The sequence below is a fragment of the Amphiura filiformis genome, chromosome 2 (assembly GCF_039555335.1).
Source record: "Amphiura filiformis chromosome 2, Afil_fr2py, whole genome shotgun sequence".
Taxonomy (NCBI): domain Eukaryota; kingdom Metazoa; phylum Echinodermata; class Ophiuroidea; order Amphilepidida; family Amphiuridae; genus Amphiura; species Amphiura filiformis.
Genome location: NC_092629.1, coordinates 73121258 through 73140158, shown reverse-complemented (window position 1 = coordinate 73140158; position 18901 = coordinate 73121258). Strand labels below are relative to the sequence as shown.

General features: G+C 37.2%; 1 protein-coding gene and 1 long non-coding RNA gene across 2 annotated transcripts in view; one reads left to right on the top strand and one right to left on the bottom strand.

The window, feature by feature from the left end:
* Positions 1 to 14856, top strand: part of LOC140146593 (uncharacterized) — an 86474-nt gene extending 71618 nt beyond the window's left edge. The window contains exons 19-21 of the mRNA XM_072168461.1: positions 10760 to 10862; positions 11585 to 11707; positions 13053 to 14856. Coding sequence (XP_072024562.1) covers positions 10760 to 10862; positions 11585 to 11707; positions 13053 to 13198 — 372 coding nt within the window. The 3' untranslated portion in view covers positions 13199 to 14856. The remainder of the gene's footprint in view (positions 1 to 10759; positions 10863 to 11584; positions 11708 to 13052) is intronic.
* On the bottom strand, positions 4129 to 10175 carry LOC140136903 (uncharacterized). The gene is made up of 3 exons (XR_011856777.1): positions 9983 to 10175; positions 5773 to 5951; positions 4129 to 4372 (listed from the first exon to the last, which is right to left on the bottom strand). It is a non-coding gene; the product is annotated as an uncharacterized lncRNA (long non-coding RNA).
* Positions 14857 to 18901: the final 4045 nt, after the last annotated feature.

The window sequence follows — 18901 nt, the reverse complement described above, 5'->3', positions numbered from 1 at the left end:
TCACATGGGTCCATCTCCCAAAAGCTTGCAAAAAACATCAAATGTCACAGAATATCCAAGTAGTTGTGCTTCTGTGAGATTTTGGTCCTCAATTATGCTCCAGGAAGAGCTGCTGAGTGCTCCAGGAAGAGCTGCTCAGAGCATGAATAATCTGGAGTAATATTCTAAGTCCAACATGCTCCAGGAGCATGTTTTGAATGCTCAAGGAGCATGTCCAACATAATATGCTCCTGGAGCAGTGTGCATTCAAAACATGCTCTTGGAGCATGTTGGACTTTGAATATTACTCCAGATTATTCGCAACTGCTCTTGGAGCATAATTTTAGGCCAAGATTTTGGTCCTAAATTATGCTCCAGGAGCAGCTGCTCCAGGAAGAGCTGCACAGAGCATGAATAATCTGGAGTAATATTCTAAGTCCAACATGCTCCAGGAGCATGTTTTGAATGCACAATGCTCAAGGAGCATGTCCAACATATATATGCTCCTGGAGCAGTGTGCATTCAAAACATGCTCTTGAAGCATGTTGGACTTAGAATATTACTCCAGATTATTCGCAACTGCTCTTGGAGCATAATTTTAGGCCAAAATCTCTTTAGAGATTTTGGTCCTAAATTATGCTCCAGGAGCAGCTGCTCCAGGAAGAGCTGCACGGAGCATGAATAATTTGGAGTAATATTCTAAGTCCAACATGCTCCAGGAGCATGTTTTGAATGCACAATGCTCAAGGAGCATGTCCAACATGCTCCAAGCAGCATGTTTTGAATGCACACTGCTCCAGGAGCATATGCTCCTGGAGCAGTGTGCATTCAAAACATGCTGCTGGAGCATGCTCCTGGAGCAGTGTGCATTCAAAACATGCTGCTGGAGCATGTTGGACTTAGAATATTACTCCATTGGGCCAAAATCTCACAGGAGCGTGGAACAGTGCCTAATTTGCATGAATCAAAAAGGCTGTTTATGCAGGGGTAACATTTCTGAGTTGGTCAAATTTCGTTAGAAACCATGTCAATGTAGTCCTTGTCATAAGGATAATTTTAGGTTGATCTATCTCAGATGTACTGTTATAGTGGAAAAGGTCAAATGTCAAAATTTGGATTCCACAGGGGGAACACACATTTAAAAATTCTCTCACGCTGATTTTAATAAAAATGGTCTCAGATTGCTCTGCTTGCAAAAACAGTTAGAAAAAAAAGAAGTTTACCATATCTCTGGTGCTTTGTTACCTTAGTAACATGGGCAAAAAAGATCAAAATCAATTGAGCCCTGCATGTTGATATTGACCTATTGATACCTATAGAACAAAACATCCAAAACAATGTATTGGATGAAAAAAGGAGCATTTTTCAATTGTGGACACCAGTGGACCTCAAAATTTGACCTTTTTGCCTATAACTCGGGAACTGTATGTCGGAGACAGATCAAACTATACTTTTTCTGAAACCTTTTGATGAGAACAATACATTGATATCGGGTTTAACAAGATTTAACTAACTTCTAAATTCCAATTGTGTATCCAGAAGTCAAAATGTTGTGTATGTAATAAATAAAATAACTCCAAAAATTTACTTATGCTTGTTTGTATTTGGTAGTTTTTTTGATAACTATGTACGTACTATAGCCATGTAGGCCTATACCTATGTATAAGGCTGTATCAAAATGATTATTACCCAAGTTTCAAGTACGTACAAGGCTGCAACACAAAATAACCCAATTGTGGATCAATATATAAACTTTTGTCATTTCAAGAGAATTCTATTTTGCAAATATCACAAATATTTGTGTATCAATCATTTTGATACAGCCTGTTGTATAGCCTCACACATATAGTAGTTTTTTCCTGCCAGAAATTGTTTCTTGCTCATCCCAATTTAGCCCTCCCCATGGCACATAAATACTGTAAAAGTGGACATTTTTACAGAACATTAATATTTGTGCTTTTCCCGCCTGCTTAACACACATGCCACGTAAATAATAAATGCTCGAATAATTATGTTCATTCATGTATAGGACTGCGAGAAAACTCCATATTGAAAAGCGTGTTCCGACAGATCTGCAGTCGACCAGCCTCAGCCTTGTAGTGATGGCTGGCAAAAGGAAATGGGGAAATGGTGCTTTATTGATACCCTTATGTACATGTATGATGAGGCAAAATAAATTCACACCAAAAAGCAGGTTATTGTTCAGGAAATTAATTCTTTATTTAATAAATATAAAGTTTGTTGTACAAAAAATTATTGATCAGGATAGACTTTCCAAATAAATCAATCAATTTTAATCAAACAGCAATACTGTTTCAAAAAGGTGCCCGTTTTACCACTAAAATTGTTGATTAATCAATATCTGATCATGATACAAGATACACCTTAGCTATATATCATTCAATCTGATCCACTCAAACCTAGTGTTGCAATTTTATTGACACAAACTTTTTGTAAATTTGGGAACCCCCCCCCCCTTATAAATCATAACCCCCTAGGTTAACAGCCTGAGACTCCATCACTAGTTCCTATTCTAGAAAAATATAGCCCTTTTTGCTAAATGAAACATACCTAAATCCTAATCCTTTACTTAGTTCTAATGAAAGTCAAATTTTAATATTTTGGTCAATTTTTGGCAATAAGGGCCAAAATAATGCATGTTTATGGCATTTTTCATAGGCTGTGACAATCCGAAGCCCAAAGACTTGTACTAAGACTAATTGCATTCTTTTTTTTAGAAAACAGATTTTCTGTTCTTTACCATAACCAAATAATCAACATTAACTTAAAATATTTTAATTATGAGCTCACTCTTAGTCTGTATTAAAGATTTTGAATACTTACGACTCCACCATGTCTTTAGAATTTGTGACTAAAATTGACAGAAAATATGGACAATTGCATGTTTTGGGCTAATTTCCCCTCAAATTGCCACAAAAAAAGATTGACGTTATTGTTAGAACTAACTAAAGGATTAAAACAGGGAATAGCCAAACTATAGCAAAAATTGTTAAATGGGGACAAAAATTTGGGGTTTGGGGACCATAAATAATCCTGGCTACACCTCTGGATTTATTAGGATTTAGCTATGTTTCAATTGGCAAAGATCTTGTCATTAATTCAAAAAAATTAGTGTAGTATTTTTCTGGAATCTGGAGTAATTGCAACAGAATCCAATCCATTTCACATGCATCCATCCCCTAAAAGCTAGCTCACATAAAAAAATTAAAAAGTCTATGAAATTCCCAAGTAGTGCCTACTGCCTACTTTGCATAAATCCAGTATGGTCACTTGTGCAGTGGTGAAATAAACTGAAATTTAATGGTTTTTTTGAGAGTTTAGGTAAAAAGGTGGAAAATGACCAAATATGAGGTTAATTAACTCTTAGAAGTAGGCCTACTTTACCTTTCTCATGGGGGGCAAGGGTTCAAATCCCCCACCCCCTAGTTATGCCACTGATCTTCTAGTGTTCTGGTGACTTGTGCTCATTTTGTGGATACAGGTGACTGTGGGTTAAGGCTTTCTGGCTCTCAAAATATGTCCTTTACCTAAGGCAGTCGGTGCCCCAGCCCTGCCTCTACATTATAAAATTATCTACAGGGTGTCCCAGAATTGTACCGTGTTTGCAAAAATAACTAAAAATAGAAGACGGGCAGTATATCTATTTTTGATACCTGCATTATAATGCTGGACATGTCTCCTACTTATTCTGTTAATTTCAGCACGCTACCTTTATTTGTTTTGGCGTGGCATGCAATAATGTAAAATCGATGAAAAACCTGCTTTTTATTTTCAGCGCAAACGACTTGCATACCCTTGAAAATTGCACGATACGATTAAATAAAGAACGTGGGATGTTTGGCACAGCATTTCTGGGACACCCTTATCTGTGTTTGTGTGTGTTTTCTTCACTTTTGAGAAATTGCCTTGGTGCCCTTCTCAAATTTTCAACAGTTGCCATGATGCCCTCTTGAAATATTACAAAGTGCTTTGCTGCCTTGCCTTTTCAGTGAACATCTAAGGCAATTATCAACTTGCCCTAAAAAGTTGCCGTGCCCCTTCAGATCCTTAATTCGAGGGCTTAGGGCTGATGTCTCAGTTCCTGGGGGCAGGGTAGTTCGTTCAATTGGTTATTACTTAGGAGGGTCAGCCACATCAGCGAACTGGACCAGGTCCCGGCACCAGGTCTACTTCATCAGCATCAGAAGCTTCCACGTCATTGATGGCCGACATAATCATAAGGTCCTGCATTTTAAGTCATCCTGGCTGATGTTGAAAAGAATGCAGCAAACAACAATGTATCACATGCACTCTCTAATACCACAAGCAGGGAAATTTTCTCTTGAGCTGATCAATCAGAACTCAGGTGGATATCCATGGTGGATCTATGACTCTGAAAAACAGTGAGAGAGAGAGAAAGAGGGGGGATTATAACCTATTTACAAAAGGTGTTGAAATTTTCAGTATAACATTGGCACACACCATAAACAAGTTGACCAAGTACTGCATTTTTTGATTCACATCAAGCTTCTCAAAATAGGTCAAGTTAAAAATACCATTGAGGCCTATTGACCTGCAACACATGGAAAGTGAAACATCCTAGATTTATTCATTAAATTGTTAAATTCTATCTTTATTTGAATTGTTGTATGAAAACAAACATTTTGATACACCTTTTGTCCAAATCAGAGCACTCTGATATTTTTGACCCCTTAGACCAAAAATGTGACCTTTGACTTTCTCTGCTATAACCTAGGAAGGGTACATCCTGTCAAACTAATAACTACTAGTATACATCATCAGATCGAGCAAGAAAGAGCTTGGAAGTTGGAAGTAGTACTACTGTCGCTGTAAAAAGCGGTCGTATATTTTTAATTTGCTTGCAATGCAAGGATAACAATAAACAAAAAGTCATTAAATAAAAACATATATCATAGGCGATTAGGCGTAGATCCCGGGGGTGATAAATCCCCCCAATATTTTGCCTGGGGAATGGTCCATACAATCATCCCCCCAATGTTGACACCTGTTCTGATCAAATTAACCTCATATTTGACCATTTTAGCCCCCAAAGTGCACATTTTTTCGCACTACTCAAATTTATTCCATTTTTGCACCATATTTCAACAGTTAAGCTTCAAAATGGCATGAAATTTTTCACTATCCGGATATAAATTCCATTTACGGATTAGTGATTACCCAAATTTAAGTTATTTATTTTTTTCGGGTTTGTAGTGGCCCTGGACCTAGAGCTAAATGGTAGGATAATTCATTGTTGACTTATTCATTCATTGAATTTGTATCAATTTTGAAATCATAATAGAGTATGACATATGAGTACAAATTTATTCAAATGACATAGGCCTACATTTTTTTTTTGAATAAGTCAGCCATGAAAATTGAATGATCCTAGCATTTAATTAGCTCTAGGTCCAGGGACACTACAAAGCCGAAAAAATAAATAACTTAAAAAAATATGTTTGATACTGGTACCAGGTTACCCGCCGAAATTCACCTCGGGTACCCGAATACGTCATTACCCGATAGGTCACAGCCTTAAATTTCATTGTATTTGGTTTATTTTAAGGAGATAAGATTCATTCATTCATTCATTCATTCATTCATTCATTCATTCATTCCGTTTACTGTTCAAATGAGTGATTCCCAGGCCTCCCTCAAGTAACTCCATGACACATCATACAGTGCTACAGACAAACTTGAGCAGAAAATATGACACAGGCATGCTTGTCTTCACCCCCCCCACCCCCCAAAAACCATAAATAAATATATTACCTGTTGCATGTATTCTTTCTCTGCTTCTGTTTTGAACAGAAGTCATCATCCTTGATTTAAAGTATAGCAAGAAGTCCCTGCAGATGTTCATTCTCAACAGCTCAACTGAGATACAATGTACTGTCATCATGCTGGTTCTGGTTGACCATGATTATGCCTGTCGTTGATGATACTGTTACCTGTATTCATGAAATTTACAGGAAATTGAATATTAAATACATGATGGAAGTACACTCTGCACTGAATCCCTTTCAACAAAGAAAACAAGCTAAGGCACCGTTCACAAACACTTGTAAGGGGGGCCTGATGCAAAAAGGGGCCCCTGAAAATTGTTGACCCTCCTAAGGGGGGCCCTGAAAAAAAATTACCACAAATTTTCCTGGAAAAATCTGGTTTATATGCTTTTCTATGGGGTTGACCCATAATTTTCATGTCAAAAAAAAGGGGGGGGGCCTGAAATGTTTGAGGTCTGTAAAGGGGGGGGGCCCAAAAAATTTTCATGATGACATTTGTTTGCATCAGGCCCCCCCTTACAAGTGTTTGTGAACGGTCCCTAAAGATCGTCCAATTCACAAGATTTTTATCCCACAAAAAATACTTTGCAAATGTTGCTATCCGAGCCCTTAAGTGCATGAACTTACTTATTATATTACACCCTGTATCACCTCTTTAGTTACTCATTGCATAGCTAACTATAGACCACTTGACATCACTGTTTATCAACAAAGGCAAGGGACTCGTCTATCGATATGCCCGAATGAGCCGCTACACTGTTCAATGGCTTTCCTGTACTATATGAAATGTGGCGGGCGATTTAAAATGCATGTGCCCTTAGCAGACTACGATGCGTACGCTCACTGCAGGGCAAAGAACAATTGAAATTGCCATAATGCGCGCGCATACTGCCGGGCAATGACGTCAGATGCCAAGTGGTCTATACAATTTATTAAAGCTCATAGTGTAACCTGTAACAAAATTAGATTTCTTTTGAGTTGTTTCATTCAATACAAGTACTAAATAGCAAATGCAATAAATTATCAATTTCAAGTAAAACCAGGGTTTTTTCATGATATCACACTATATTTTTCCTTACACACCCCGAATACCAACTTCCATTTTGCACAGTTGCATTGCTTGGAACATAAGCTTTCCAAATATGTATACTTTTGCTGTAATTGGGTCTGTAGTTTTAAAGATTTCAATAACTTTTTCTCATAAAATGAAATGAAACAAAAATAGAAGTAGGAGTATCAAAATTTAGTGAGGCCAAAGTAAATTGTTTGGTTGCCCTTTTAATGATTTTTTTGAAAATTCAGCATTTTTGACCATTTTGGTGCAAATTTCTCGAAGTTGGTCGACATTTAAAAAAAATAAAAAAACGGCTCCTAGATATTTTTATCTAGTTTTAAAATTTAATAAAACAAGACACATGGCAGTGATCGACATGTGCATATTTGGAATCGCACATGAATTTAAACTCACTTAGTGTACATGCCCGCATTCAGGTGTGACTTGTCGGCACGCTTGCGGCCTAACCGCACAAAAGCATTGACAATTGACATCACTACTAAACTTGAGGTGAACCAAATTTTACTATGCTGAGACTAGAGCTTGTCTGTGCATACCACAGAATTAGAGAAGGAGAACCGGGACTACCTATACCGCCACGTACAATCGCGCCGTCAGCTACTGGGGAGAAAATTGGGGGTATTCGGGTCCTTGCCGACACTGCGCGGAGACGAACGAAAACAATTCTGCGTCTCATCTGAAGCGTCTTGGTACTCGCGTGCAGGACGCATCAAGTGCGTCTCTCAAATGCGCCCATCATCCATGTCGCGCTTGCCGAGACAACGAATGCCTCGAGCGCATTCCGAGGGAAACCGAATACCCCCAAATTTTGCTCCATGCCTGAATCAAGATGGCGGTCGAGTCCTGGTTCTCTGGTTTTAATTCTGTGGTGCATACAGACCATGTAGTTGTAGAGACTGTCTATTTTAGTGCATAGACTGTAGACAATGAGCTAAGTTCTATGCAGTGTATGGCTATTAGCAAATCTCAATCGATTATCATGGCCCCTGATCATGGTTCTTTCGGTATAGTAGCGATACTACCCAACACTTCAGGTAAAGCCAAACGAACAGGAATGGTTGTGCACATGCGGTTGCTTTAAGGGGTACTACACCCTGGCCAATTTTTGCCTATTTTGCATTTTCTCAAAATTATAGCTCATTGGTGACAAGTAAGATATGTATATTATAGGGCAAGGACTACACCTACTGTACTGAAAATTAAGCAAGTAGTTATTGATTTATTGATCAAATATTGGTTTTCCCTCATTTTTGACTGTAACTCCACAACTGTTGTCTGTGCTGAAATAAAATTTCCATTGCAGTAGTTGTAGTCCTTGCCCCTATAATATACATATCTTACTTGTCCCCAATGCGCTATAATTTTTGAGAAAAATGCAAAAATAGGCACAAAATTAGAGAGGGCACAGACTCGATTTAATGCTGAAATGGCTGATTCGATGGCTGATTTTGAGAGATTTGCAGCGAGTGATATTTAGTGTCTATGGCGAGTGGAAAATCGCTCACTAGAAATCGAGTTTGGGCGAGCGGTGGCGAGCGAGAGTGATCGCTCACCTCAAACGGCAAGGCCTGAATAGTGATATACACACAGTTTATGCGTCAAGTTGACGTACAGCGCCTACAATAATGTATAATCTTGCCAATCGTATTATTTATATCATGATTATTGATGGAGCTACACGCAGCTGATGGGATGTACAAACAAGACGTTCTACCAAGGTATATGCATACAGTTTAACGTCACTTAAAACAATGATTCAATATACACACGCAGGAGACGTATTTATTCAGTACTCGATCGATGAGCTCAGAATAAAACCGGGGCGACCCGGTTTAAATAAATGATAAATTTTAATGTAATTAAAGCACTCAAGTTCAGGCTTTATAGTCGTTCACAGGGCATGTACACCAATGGCCATTAGAATGGTGCAAAAAGTAGTAATTCAAAAAAAAATTGAGGGCGTTGCTGTGGAGCAAATCTCACATTATGGCTTTAATACCTGTAGTGTATAGTTGGTTGCTTGATTCTTGAATTCTTTGGAGTCTTGTATTGTGGTGATGTGGTAGGGTAGTTTGTTCCAATCTTGAACTGTTCTTGGCCATAACGAATAATTATAGCAATCCTTGTTTATCAACCAGCAGGGGCAGGAGACCCTCTCTAGTCTTGTGGAGGATGGTTAACCCACTGACATGACTGAACCTATTGGCTGTTCTACAATCTTTCAAAAATCACCAATCCTGAATCCTAGTAGACCTAGTAGATCTTTTTATTTTGTAGTCATTCATAATCATTACAACTTTTATTATTTCCTTTGTGAAAATGTATACTTTCATAATACTAATCATCATTGCATTGCGGCAGTCATATACATGCACAGAGGAGTAAGATAAGACAGAGCGCGTACCACCAGTCAAAGTCTCCGCCTCATCCGATAATGAGGGCCGATTGTTCCATGAAATGCGACGGGCGAGACTGCTACGCAATTACCGCGTATTTTCATGGTCTATCGCGTAATCGCGAAAGCACGCAACGCTCTATCGCGTATACGCGAAGGCACGCAGCGCTGGCGTGATTGTTTGACACAGCACGATCGAACAATCGGCCCTCATGAATATGCGAGAACTGGTACCATACAATACACGGGGACTTTGACTGGTGGTACGCGCTCTGTCTTATCTTACTCCTCTGTGTATACATGTGACATGATGTACAGTCGGACATGACGGACTATTCTATGCTGTGCCTGTACGTACTAATGGGGTAGGCCTACTGACTGTACTACCATGCATAATATGCATGGTATGCCAGGCGGCTTGGGCCCATGCCAGGATCTGTGTTGCATAGATGCCAGCCACTACCATGACTACTTGTAGAATAGTGAATGCCGTCGATTTCGCCGCGCATGGCTGGTGGCATTTCCATTATCATGTTATATTTATCACTTATTTATTTGTAAGCTTACATCGGGATGCACTGATCATGTATTGTACTGAGTGACATTTGTCAGTGTCCCTGAATAATTTCATGATTTTATTCAGTTCGGTGAAATTTACTCAGTTGATTATTTGTATGTATCAGTCCCCCCGTGAATTAATCTGGAATATACATGATTATTACTCACAAAATTAAGAAAACATCATCCGAATCTCCGGTTGTTCACGATCGCATCTCACTTGTAAACAAAGTGAAACTCCCACCTGCTCCCATTTCCGGCAAGAAATTGTAAAAATCGCGGGTGAAAGTGCGTTCGAATTTCGAGGTCACGCAAATCACACAAATTATTGAGAGGTCATCGGTGTGACATTGTCGTCAGAATTGAAAGGTGATAATGCGGGTCTCTGATTGGTCAATCGGCGAGTGTTGCACACCCTTCTCTATTTAATATGCGGAAATAAACACTACTTATGAATAATATATCATTTATCGATCATGAATATGCATGTTATCATGATCCGATTGAATCGTATCGTGTTTTGGGCGTTTACTACGTGTATATAGTGTCGCGAAAATCAGAAAAGTGGTGGCGTTTCGGAAGGATATTTTTCTCAGGGGAGAGGGCAAGTAAATGAATACCATTTTAAAACGATCATTTACGGTGGAATTAACAATATTTTGTTGTGTCTTTTAATTATAAATTTATTAAAACATCAGAAAGAGTAAAAAAATCAGACAGATTCACACATAATATATAGTTAAAAACGTATTTTATTTCACACATTGTACAAATATCACAAACAATACAAGAATGCCTACAGCTCTTGGTCTGATCAAAGGATTTTTGAAATGTACAAATTGCGCTCTCTACGCCCTATCCTTATGCAGTTTAATAGCTTATCTACAACACCGTCTTACGTATGAACTTACATTCGGGTACTTGTTAATTTTGTTTTTCACATAGCTTTATTTACGCAGTGACAATGGTGGCGGAGAGTTTGAAGCCACTTATAAACCATCAGAAGGCCCAACTGTCCTGTATGATGGAAAATGGCATGACATTATTGGTACGTTTTGTAACAGTAACTAACACTAGAGGAAGTTTTGGATGAGAAAACGGACCATTTGATGAGAAACGGCCAAGATGAGAATAAAATTGCTGTTTTTGTGGCGAGATAAATTTGTTTACTTTTTTTTTCTCATCCAAAAAATGAGACAATTAAAATTCATTTTTAATTTTTGCCGTTCCTCGTCAAAATGTCCGTTTTCTCATCATAATAACTCGTTATTTTGTCTATGAAACAGCTTAAGAAATGCTTTTGTAAGTCTCCGCTGGCTAATCAAGGGGACAACAAACTCCGCAGGCTCTAAGATCTGTAATTATGCCAATACAAATATTTCCGGCCAATAAGCTACTACCCGACCAGACCTAACGGTATTTTCTATACCACGGGAAAACGATGTTTGCTGTCTTTCTTTTTTCTTCTTCTTTTATTGTAGCAGCTACAGTTAAAGTTAACCCGTATCCTTAAAAGCACATTTTCAGCTTTTTAACATATCCTATTCATCGCTAATTTAAGGTTTTGTTTTTACAAAGAAATGGTGAATATTGATCCGTAGGAATCGTAATGTTGTTCAGCAGATGTTTAACTGAAAGTGCATTGCTTCTGTTTTAGAGCCTCCAAAATTAAATTAAGAACAAATCGTTACTTTTCACAATATATTGAAAATTATCATACAATTTTTACTATTTTACTATTTTACCATTTTTTCAAATTCAAATTTGCAGCCAACAAATTTGGCAATGCTCTACAGCTCATCGTGGATGGAGACGAAGGAGAAATATCTGCAGGAAGTTACCGAGCAATAGCTACTAACACGAATCACCCACTTTACCTTGGAGGTCTGCCAGGTAATTGTAATAGCGCCCGTTTGCGATTTCAAATTGTTTCCCTTTCAGAGACCGATACAATAGGATTAGCTAGTTAAGTGTATCCATGAAAATAGATAACTGTTGTTTCACTTATGGAGAGCTCGGCATCCCCCATTTTCAAAATTCAATTTGATAAAATATAAAGCAGACATTCGCAAAGTGTATGTCTGAGTTTAAGTGCCGATAATGTACTTAGAAATATTATGTGCAAGGTCCGGTTTTTGTTTTTTTGGGGGGGGGGGCGTTTCTTTTCACCAATAAACATGGGTCCACCTATGATATTTCACTCATAAAATGCGGACCCATACATCCATGGTCGTAAGAGAGCTGCAGAGGGCACTACATTCCATAATAATGCTTATGAGTATAGCCCCACCTCATGTTATAGGTGTAATACCAGGTTCACGGCTATAGTGCGTAGAGGTCCACAGTTACGCTGTTAACTGCATAGGGTCCACATAGTACATTTAAACAGTGGACCTCTCTGCAACGGATGACCATTCTCGGTTTCGGGGGTGTGCAAACAACCACAATTGCATGTATAATGCATTTGCGAGATACGTCCTCTATCGTGCATTAGATATACCATCCGCAGTTACTAAGTAACATTTTATCTCATACACATACACATACAAATATGGCGGAAAATTCACCGGTATGTTGATTGAATGCGGATTCAGATGTCCGCGTTTGCATAGTCCTAAAATGAGTGAATGTTCTTAGTCATCCAGTAGTTTCAAACAGAGTTGCAAAAAGTAAGTTCCAGTATTAGATTTAATTCCAAAACTCCATAGTCCTAAAACTGTGTCAACGTTTATAGGCAAACACACTTTGAGACGGGGGTTTTTTACCCGGGCTATTTACAAACCTGCATGATAGTGAGCATGAATTATAAAATTGGTAGACTAGAAAGCTGTAAAAGCTACTTTAATTTTCTATTGATTTTTAAGACTGGTCCCCAAAGCATGCGCTAAATGGAAATATAAAATAACATTAAAGTATCAAGTATTATAGTGGCATAATTAGAATATAACTTTATTTCCTATTGGGGTGTTTTAACATTAAAATGTTTGATTCACGGCACCAGGGAGAGACTGTACGGTGCGTCGTGAATGTTTTTTGTGGAGCAAGTATACTTTATTTTGTCCAAAAGTAGACTGGTGAGCTTCTTTTTTTTTAAATGCCTTTATGTGTAGCAAGTGTTTATTTTATTTCGTCTGGTGAGCTTCTTGTTTCGGAATGCCTTCATTGCACTCTGGTTATGCCTGTGAGAATATTTGAAAGTTTTCTTTTAATTGAAACATTTAATTTTTTCCTTCTATAGACGGCGTGTCACACCGTGGTATTCGTACCAATGAGGTTTTTGTGGGATGCATCCGCAATATACAATTTGGTGGGAACATCATCGACTTCAAACGCGTAGAAACAGTGGAGGGTGACGTGGATGTACAAGCATGTCCTGCACGCTAGCAAATTGAATTAAATACATCACTATAATAAAGCAATAATTGAGATACTCCCTCGGCCTCAGGTCTTGATTTCCCTTGGGCACTCCAATAGCAAAGTGACACACATGTGCGACCACAGCTTTCAACATGGGGGGGGGGAGGGTCTTTCGTGGGCAGATGCGTAGACTCCTTCGAGACAAGATTCTAAAAATGGGATCCTTCCGGACAGAATACTAAAATTGTGGTTTCTCGATAGAAGATCCTCAAAGTTAGTTCTTTCGGGGCATATTCAAAAAATTGAGACAATATGAAATGTCCCTCAAAAATGGTCTTTTGGGGAATAAAACGAGACAAATATGGGGTCTTTGGGGGGGATTAGGGTCTTTGGGTAAAATACTATACATAATAGGGTCTTTGGGGACTAACGGGCAAAAAAGCAGACAAGGGGTGTTTGGGAGTGAATATTAACTGAGCTCAAAAAGAAACTTATAATTTTTCACAACTTGTAAATCACAAGGTCATATCTAAAAATCCTGTCAATCAAAATGAACCAAAATTACACCCAGGATTACTTCAATACTCTACTTAAAACATATGTCAGTAACCAAGCAGTTGTCCACACGGAACACGGAACAGCTTCCTGGACCACTTTCACAGCCCAATATTTGGCACCCAGCACAAGAAATCTGTGAGAATGCATACAAGATCCTGGCGCAGATGATGAAACAGTGCTGCTTTTTTTTTCACACACTTTTTTCAAGAAACAGGTCTTGTTCCACATTGTTCCACTTACTCTTTTGGAATTATTACATGTGCAAGGATTTTGTACCAAAGTTATATGGACATTGTACATTGACATTGTGCCTGTCCTGCGGACTACTTGTTTTTTTAATGAATTTTACACACTGGTGGGTGGTCAGATTTTTCATGTTGTGTTTTGTACCTAACAATCACATTGAGGTTTCTACTAAAAGAATCTAAATCCCCAGTTTGAGTTAAATTTATGTGAAGTAGCCAGTACCACAGTTCGTAACATCTCATTTTAGACTTTTTATTTCACTGAAATCAGCAGAAAAATATGGGTTTTTTCTAATGCCAAAATTGCTATTTTGACAGGATAATGAGGCTGTCGATCTGGTCACACCGCTGTAATAGAGAGCATTTACAGGTGTTGTCCTATAACAATATACGTCAGAATGTTTCCTGCTGTAATCTATGGTGTACAGTAGGATGCCAATTTATTAAATATCTACATGTTTGTACACAGTGGTGGAAATAAGGTGGGCCCGGGAAGGTGGGCCCTCAGGCCAAAGTTCACTGCGGGCCCGCAGATACCAACGTCAACAAGACGGAACTGTTTTCAATTTCAATATTAATCTTAACAAGTGTTATATTTCAAACTTATGGTATGTGTATAAATTTTAATATTCGAGATCGGGCCCAACCAAATTAATGAAGGTCCGTAGAATTTTACATTTCCTATGACAATTCTTGGTTTATATAATGCTTCATGTATATTTAGGTTGAGCGTTGTCGTCGAAGGATCTGGAAGCTCGACTGCGCCAAAAAAGTATCCTTACACTTGGAAAAAAATTTTAAATTTAAAACAAAACCATATTTGGGTAAATTTATTTTTTCAATAGATGCGCTATCTAATCTTGCACATTATGACACCATATTGAATCCAATGTGACCAAAAGAATTAAAGTTACAAGCATTTGATCAGACGAAGGTTAAGTTTTAAAAGTAACAAACTTGCCTATACATGGCGAAAAGATTCCAACAAAGAGACAGCACAGTTTCTTCAGTCAAGCTTTAGTTAAAGCAGTAAATTTTTATTTCAATTTCCCCTTCTCTGTACTTTTCACAACTTTAATTTCATTTCTCAGTTCCTTTGTTTCAGTTTTCTTTTGTTCCTGTTGTTTTAAATTTAAATAAAAAGGCGCGCATAAATGAGCCATCCACCACTCACAAACCAGAAGTCTAGTGTGTAGATTTTTGAATAGGCCCAGGTTGTCATTTTTAAAACTGGACCCTCGTTTAATCAAATGCTTGTAACTTTACTTCCTGAGTCACATTGGATTCAATGGGGTGTCATAATGTGCCGAATTAGATAGTTTTAAATTTGGGATTGTTTTTCCAACTGTAAGGATAATTTTTTTGCGCAGTGTATTTACTGAAAAATCAGATAGGATAATGTGTCTATATACTAGTATATCAAATTAAATAGCAGATGTGTTCTGCCCTAATTCAAATCGAATATACTTGTAAAAACAATTGCATTTTGTTTCAAAATTACACAGACATACAATATAGATTTATTTGATATGAATATCTAATTTACCTAACCAAAGTTGAGTTTTATTGTGCGTTAATCACGTTAAAAACCAGATGTTTTTTGTTCAAAATCGAATCAAAATCAATTGTAACAACAGCGGCTTGTTATTCCTAGAAATACAACCCTGTCATAAATTAATTTCTTTCAATAAATTAGTACCAGGCGTGTTTTTATTTTCAATCTATTCTTCCCAGATGAGACCCTGGGTATCTTGTTGCCAGGTGGCCCTGCTATGTCAAAAGACTATAACTTGAATGTTGTCATTCTGAGAAAAACGTATTTAAAGTTATACCTTTTATTTTTATTAATAAACTTGAATGTAACAATAATAGTGAAAACCCAGCAAACACAAAACGTTTTCGACATCATTCGCAAAAAGTTATAAAAGGTTGTCAGAAAACGTTTAAATGTCGGGTTATATAAAGGGTACATTAATGGTATAAAACGTTTTCATAACATTAAATAACATTTGTTGGTAATTTACTGCACAGCAAACACAAATGTTTTACAGAAAACATTTAAATGTCGGGTTATATAAAGGGTATAAAAACGTTTTAATAACATTCCAAAAACATTTTGAAAACTTACTACAAATCATTCTACAAATCAAAATATTTTGCAAAAAATGTTTGCCCAAAATATTTACAATAACGTTTTAAAAATGTTTTCACGACCTTTATATAACCCGACATTTAAATGTTATTAAAACGTTTTTACCCAAACCAAAACCCAAAATATAACTTATTTAAAACGTTTTAAAAACGTTTTTGTGTTTGCTGGGAAACTTAAAAGCTTAAAAGTGTGTATCATGTTGATATTTTATTTTCATTTAATTTTTGAGTAAAATTAATAGCATTTACAATAACAACAGATGTTATTTTTAAATTAATTGGTTTACCATTGCTAGTGTATTGCCTTTTCAAACACTGTAACTCGGGTTTTTTTCAAAGGCTATTTTATAGCCAACGAACGTATCTTTTACTTTTACATAAGACTGTTTATACAGTCTTATTCTAAGTGCTGTTGCAGCCCAAACTAACTTTAACATTCTGCCATATCAAAGTAGTAAAAATATGTGTGAGATTAGAGATTTTCTTAAAAGACTTTCATAAATGAAAATAGCTTACTCAATTTGCTTAGAAAATATCACAATACCATAAAAGCTCCAAAGAATAAAACGATTCTATATCAAACTGTCAGACATGTTACCCATGAGCAAAAATTAATACTTTTAAAATGATTTATTATGGTGACATTTTGTTACTTATTCAATTCATTTTATGGGTAACATAATTAAACACTTGGAATTTATACAGGTTTATTTTAAAATTGCCTCCTTTTATTTGGTTGGACCAGATCTGCGGTTACTCTTATAAACCAAGGCTCAATCCAGTTTTTCTTTTAAATGTTGGTGATTTAGTCCGTATTGACAGTTTCAACCCATTTCAACATAAACGTTTGCAAAACCTAATAAAGAGTGAAGAAGCAGGGATTTGTGCATGGTCATCGATTTCAAACTCTCAACACCAAGTAGATTTATAATTTTAAAAAAACAGCTGAAACGTGCTCTGCATATAATTTAACTGTAATTGTCAATTTGTCGATGTGTTTTATTGGAATTACAAATTTGTTTTCTATAATTTGATCCGCTCGTAATCAGTGGGAATTGTTAGGCTTTTATTACTACGCCGAATAGCATATTAATATTAATCCGCGATGTTATAAGGCCCGCTGATTCCGAGCTGATCAAATTATACGTGTCATCAGGCAAACAATCCAATGTAGTCATAATATTTGTTACAAAAGCGTCGTCAACGTACAATGCATCTTCTATTGATATTTTATTGGCTTTTCCGAAAGCAGCCTTGAACCCTGAATTCAGAGGTAAATTTTGGGTTGTTACATTATATCATGAAAAGACCCACCGAGAGGACTACGATACTTATTCAGAGCAAATCTATATTCTGTTATTTGCAAAAGCCGACGATCAAACAATACTCATAAAAGTTGCAGGACCAGATATCAGCATTAATTCCACGGTAAGCTTAAAACGCACTAAAACGCCAAAATGCTGTCACAAAATTTATAATATTACTAAATCACCCAAACACAATGTAACGAAGTATGGAGAAAAGAGTTGTATTAGAAATAACAAAGTATGTGACAAAAGATTTGTCTTTGGGTTGTCGCTTTCTTGAAATATCACCAAAATATCAAATTTCGGAAAAAACGCCCCAAAATGTAAAACAAATATGAACCTTCCAAAATAAATAAACATTTGCACTTGGTGGCCCGGTCATTACCTGGCGCTGTGATTTGACATTCCTCGCCGCTTCCTCTCTCCAGTTACCAGTACTTTAAGTTTGTCCTTATCCCAGCCCTTAAGTCATAGACGCAGTCAGTTATAAATATAAGGCACAGTTTCCGCATCGAATCACAAATAATTTGTTTTTGCTTTCTCTTATATATACATGTTAAATCCTTGGTTTGATTAAGCCCTATTGATGAGCCCTAAAAGGTGTGAAACACTGTCTGCAAAGAAGAAAAACAGATTCGTGTGGGCGTATTCATATTCTAAATTAAAAGCAAATCCCTTTGTGTGATTGGTTACTTGTCATGCGGCCCGTCCTGAGACAGAATTGAATGGCAATTACATTTGAGATTTACAAGCAGGATGACAGATTAATAATATTGAAACACAGACAACTTTTAGCAACGCATTGTTTAGCATCGCTTCAGATTTCCTCAACATTCGGATAAAACGAAAGGAGATTCCATTATTAAAAGATGGATTTTACGACAGAGGAGCCCGCACACGCACCAACATGCGAAGAGATTTCATCTCCTTGGTGTAATGAGAATCCAGCATGGCTTGACATTATCCTTGAAGTATTCTTATGGTGTTTGGCCGTTATTACTGTTCTCGGCAACACCTTAGTACTTATTGTATTTGCCAAAGACAGAGAGCTTCGCTCTAATGTATCCAATTTGTTCATTTTGAATCTTGCCATGGCTGATCTTCTTGTTGGCATGTTCGTTATACCAATAAATAATTTATATCGCTCTGCTTGTTTTTGGCCATACTCGGCCACATTGTGCCGATTTTGGACTACTATGGACTACAGCGGCTGTACTGTGTCAGTTTGGGCTGTGGTATTGATAAGCTATGATCGCTTTATCCTTGTGACCAAAGGACTTGAATATGAGAAACACCAAACTGTCAAAAAGTTTCTCATTTTATCTATCATTCTTTGGATCGTATTATTCGCTACTTATTTTTACACGTTTGTTATTTATGAGTGGATGGTGGAGCCAAAACTAATAAACCACGATTGCGAATGTTATGGGGAAATAGCAGGCACAGTTGGATTTGTTATTTTCGACTTG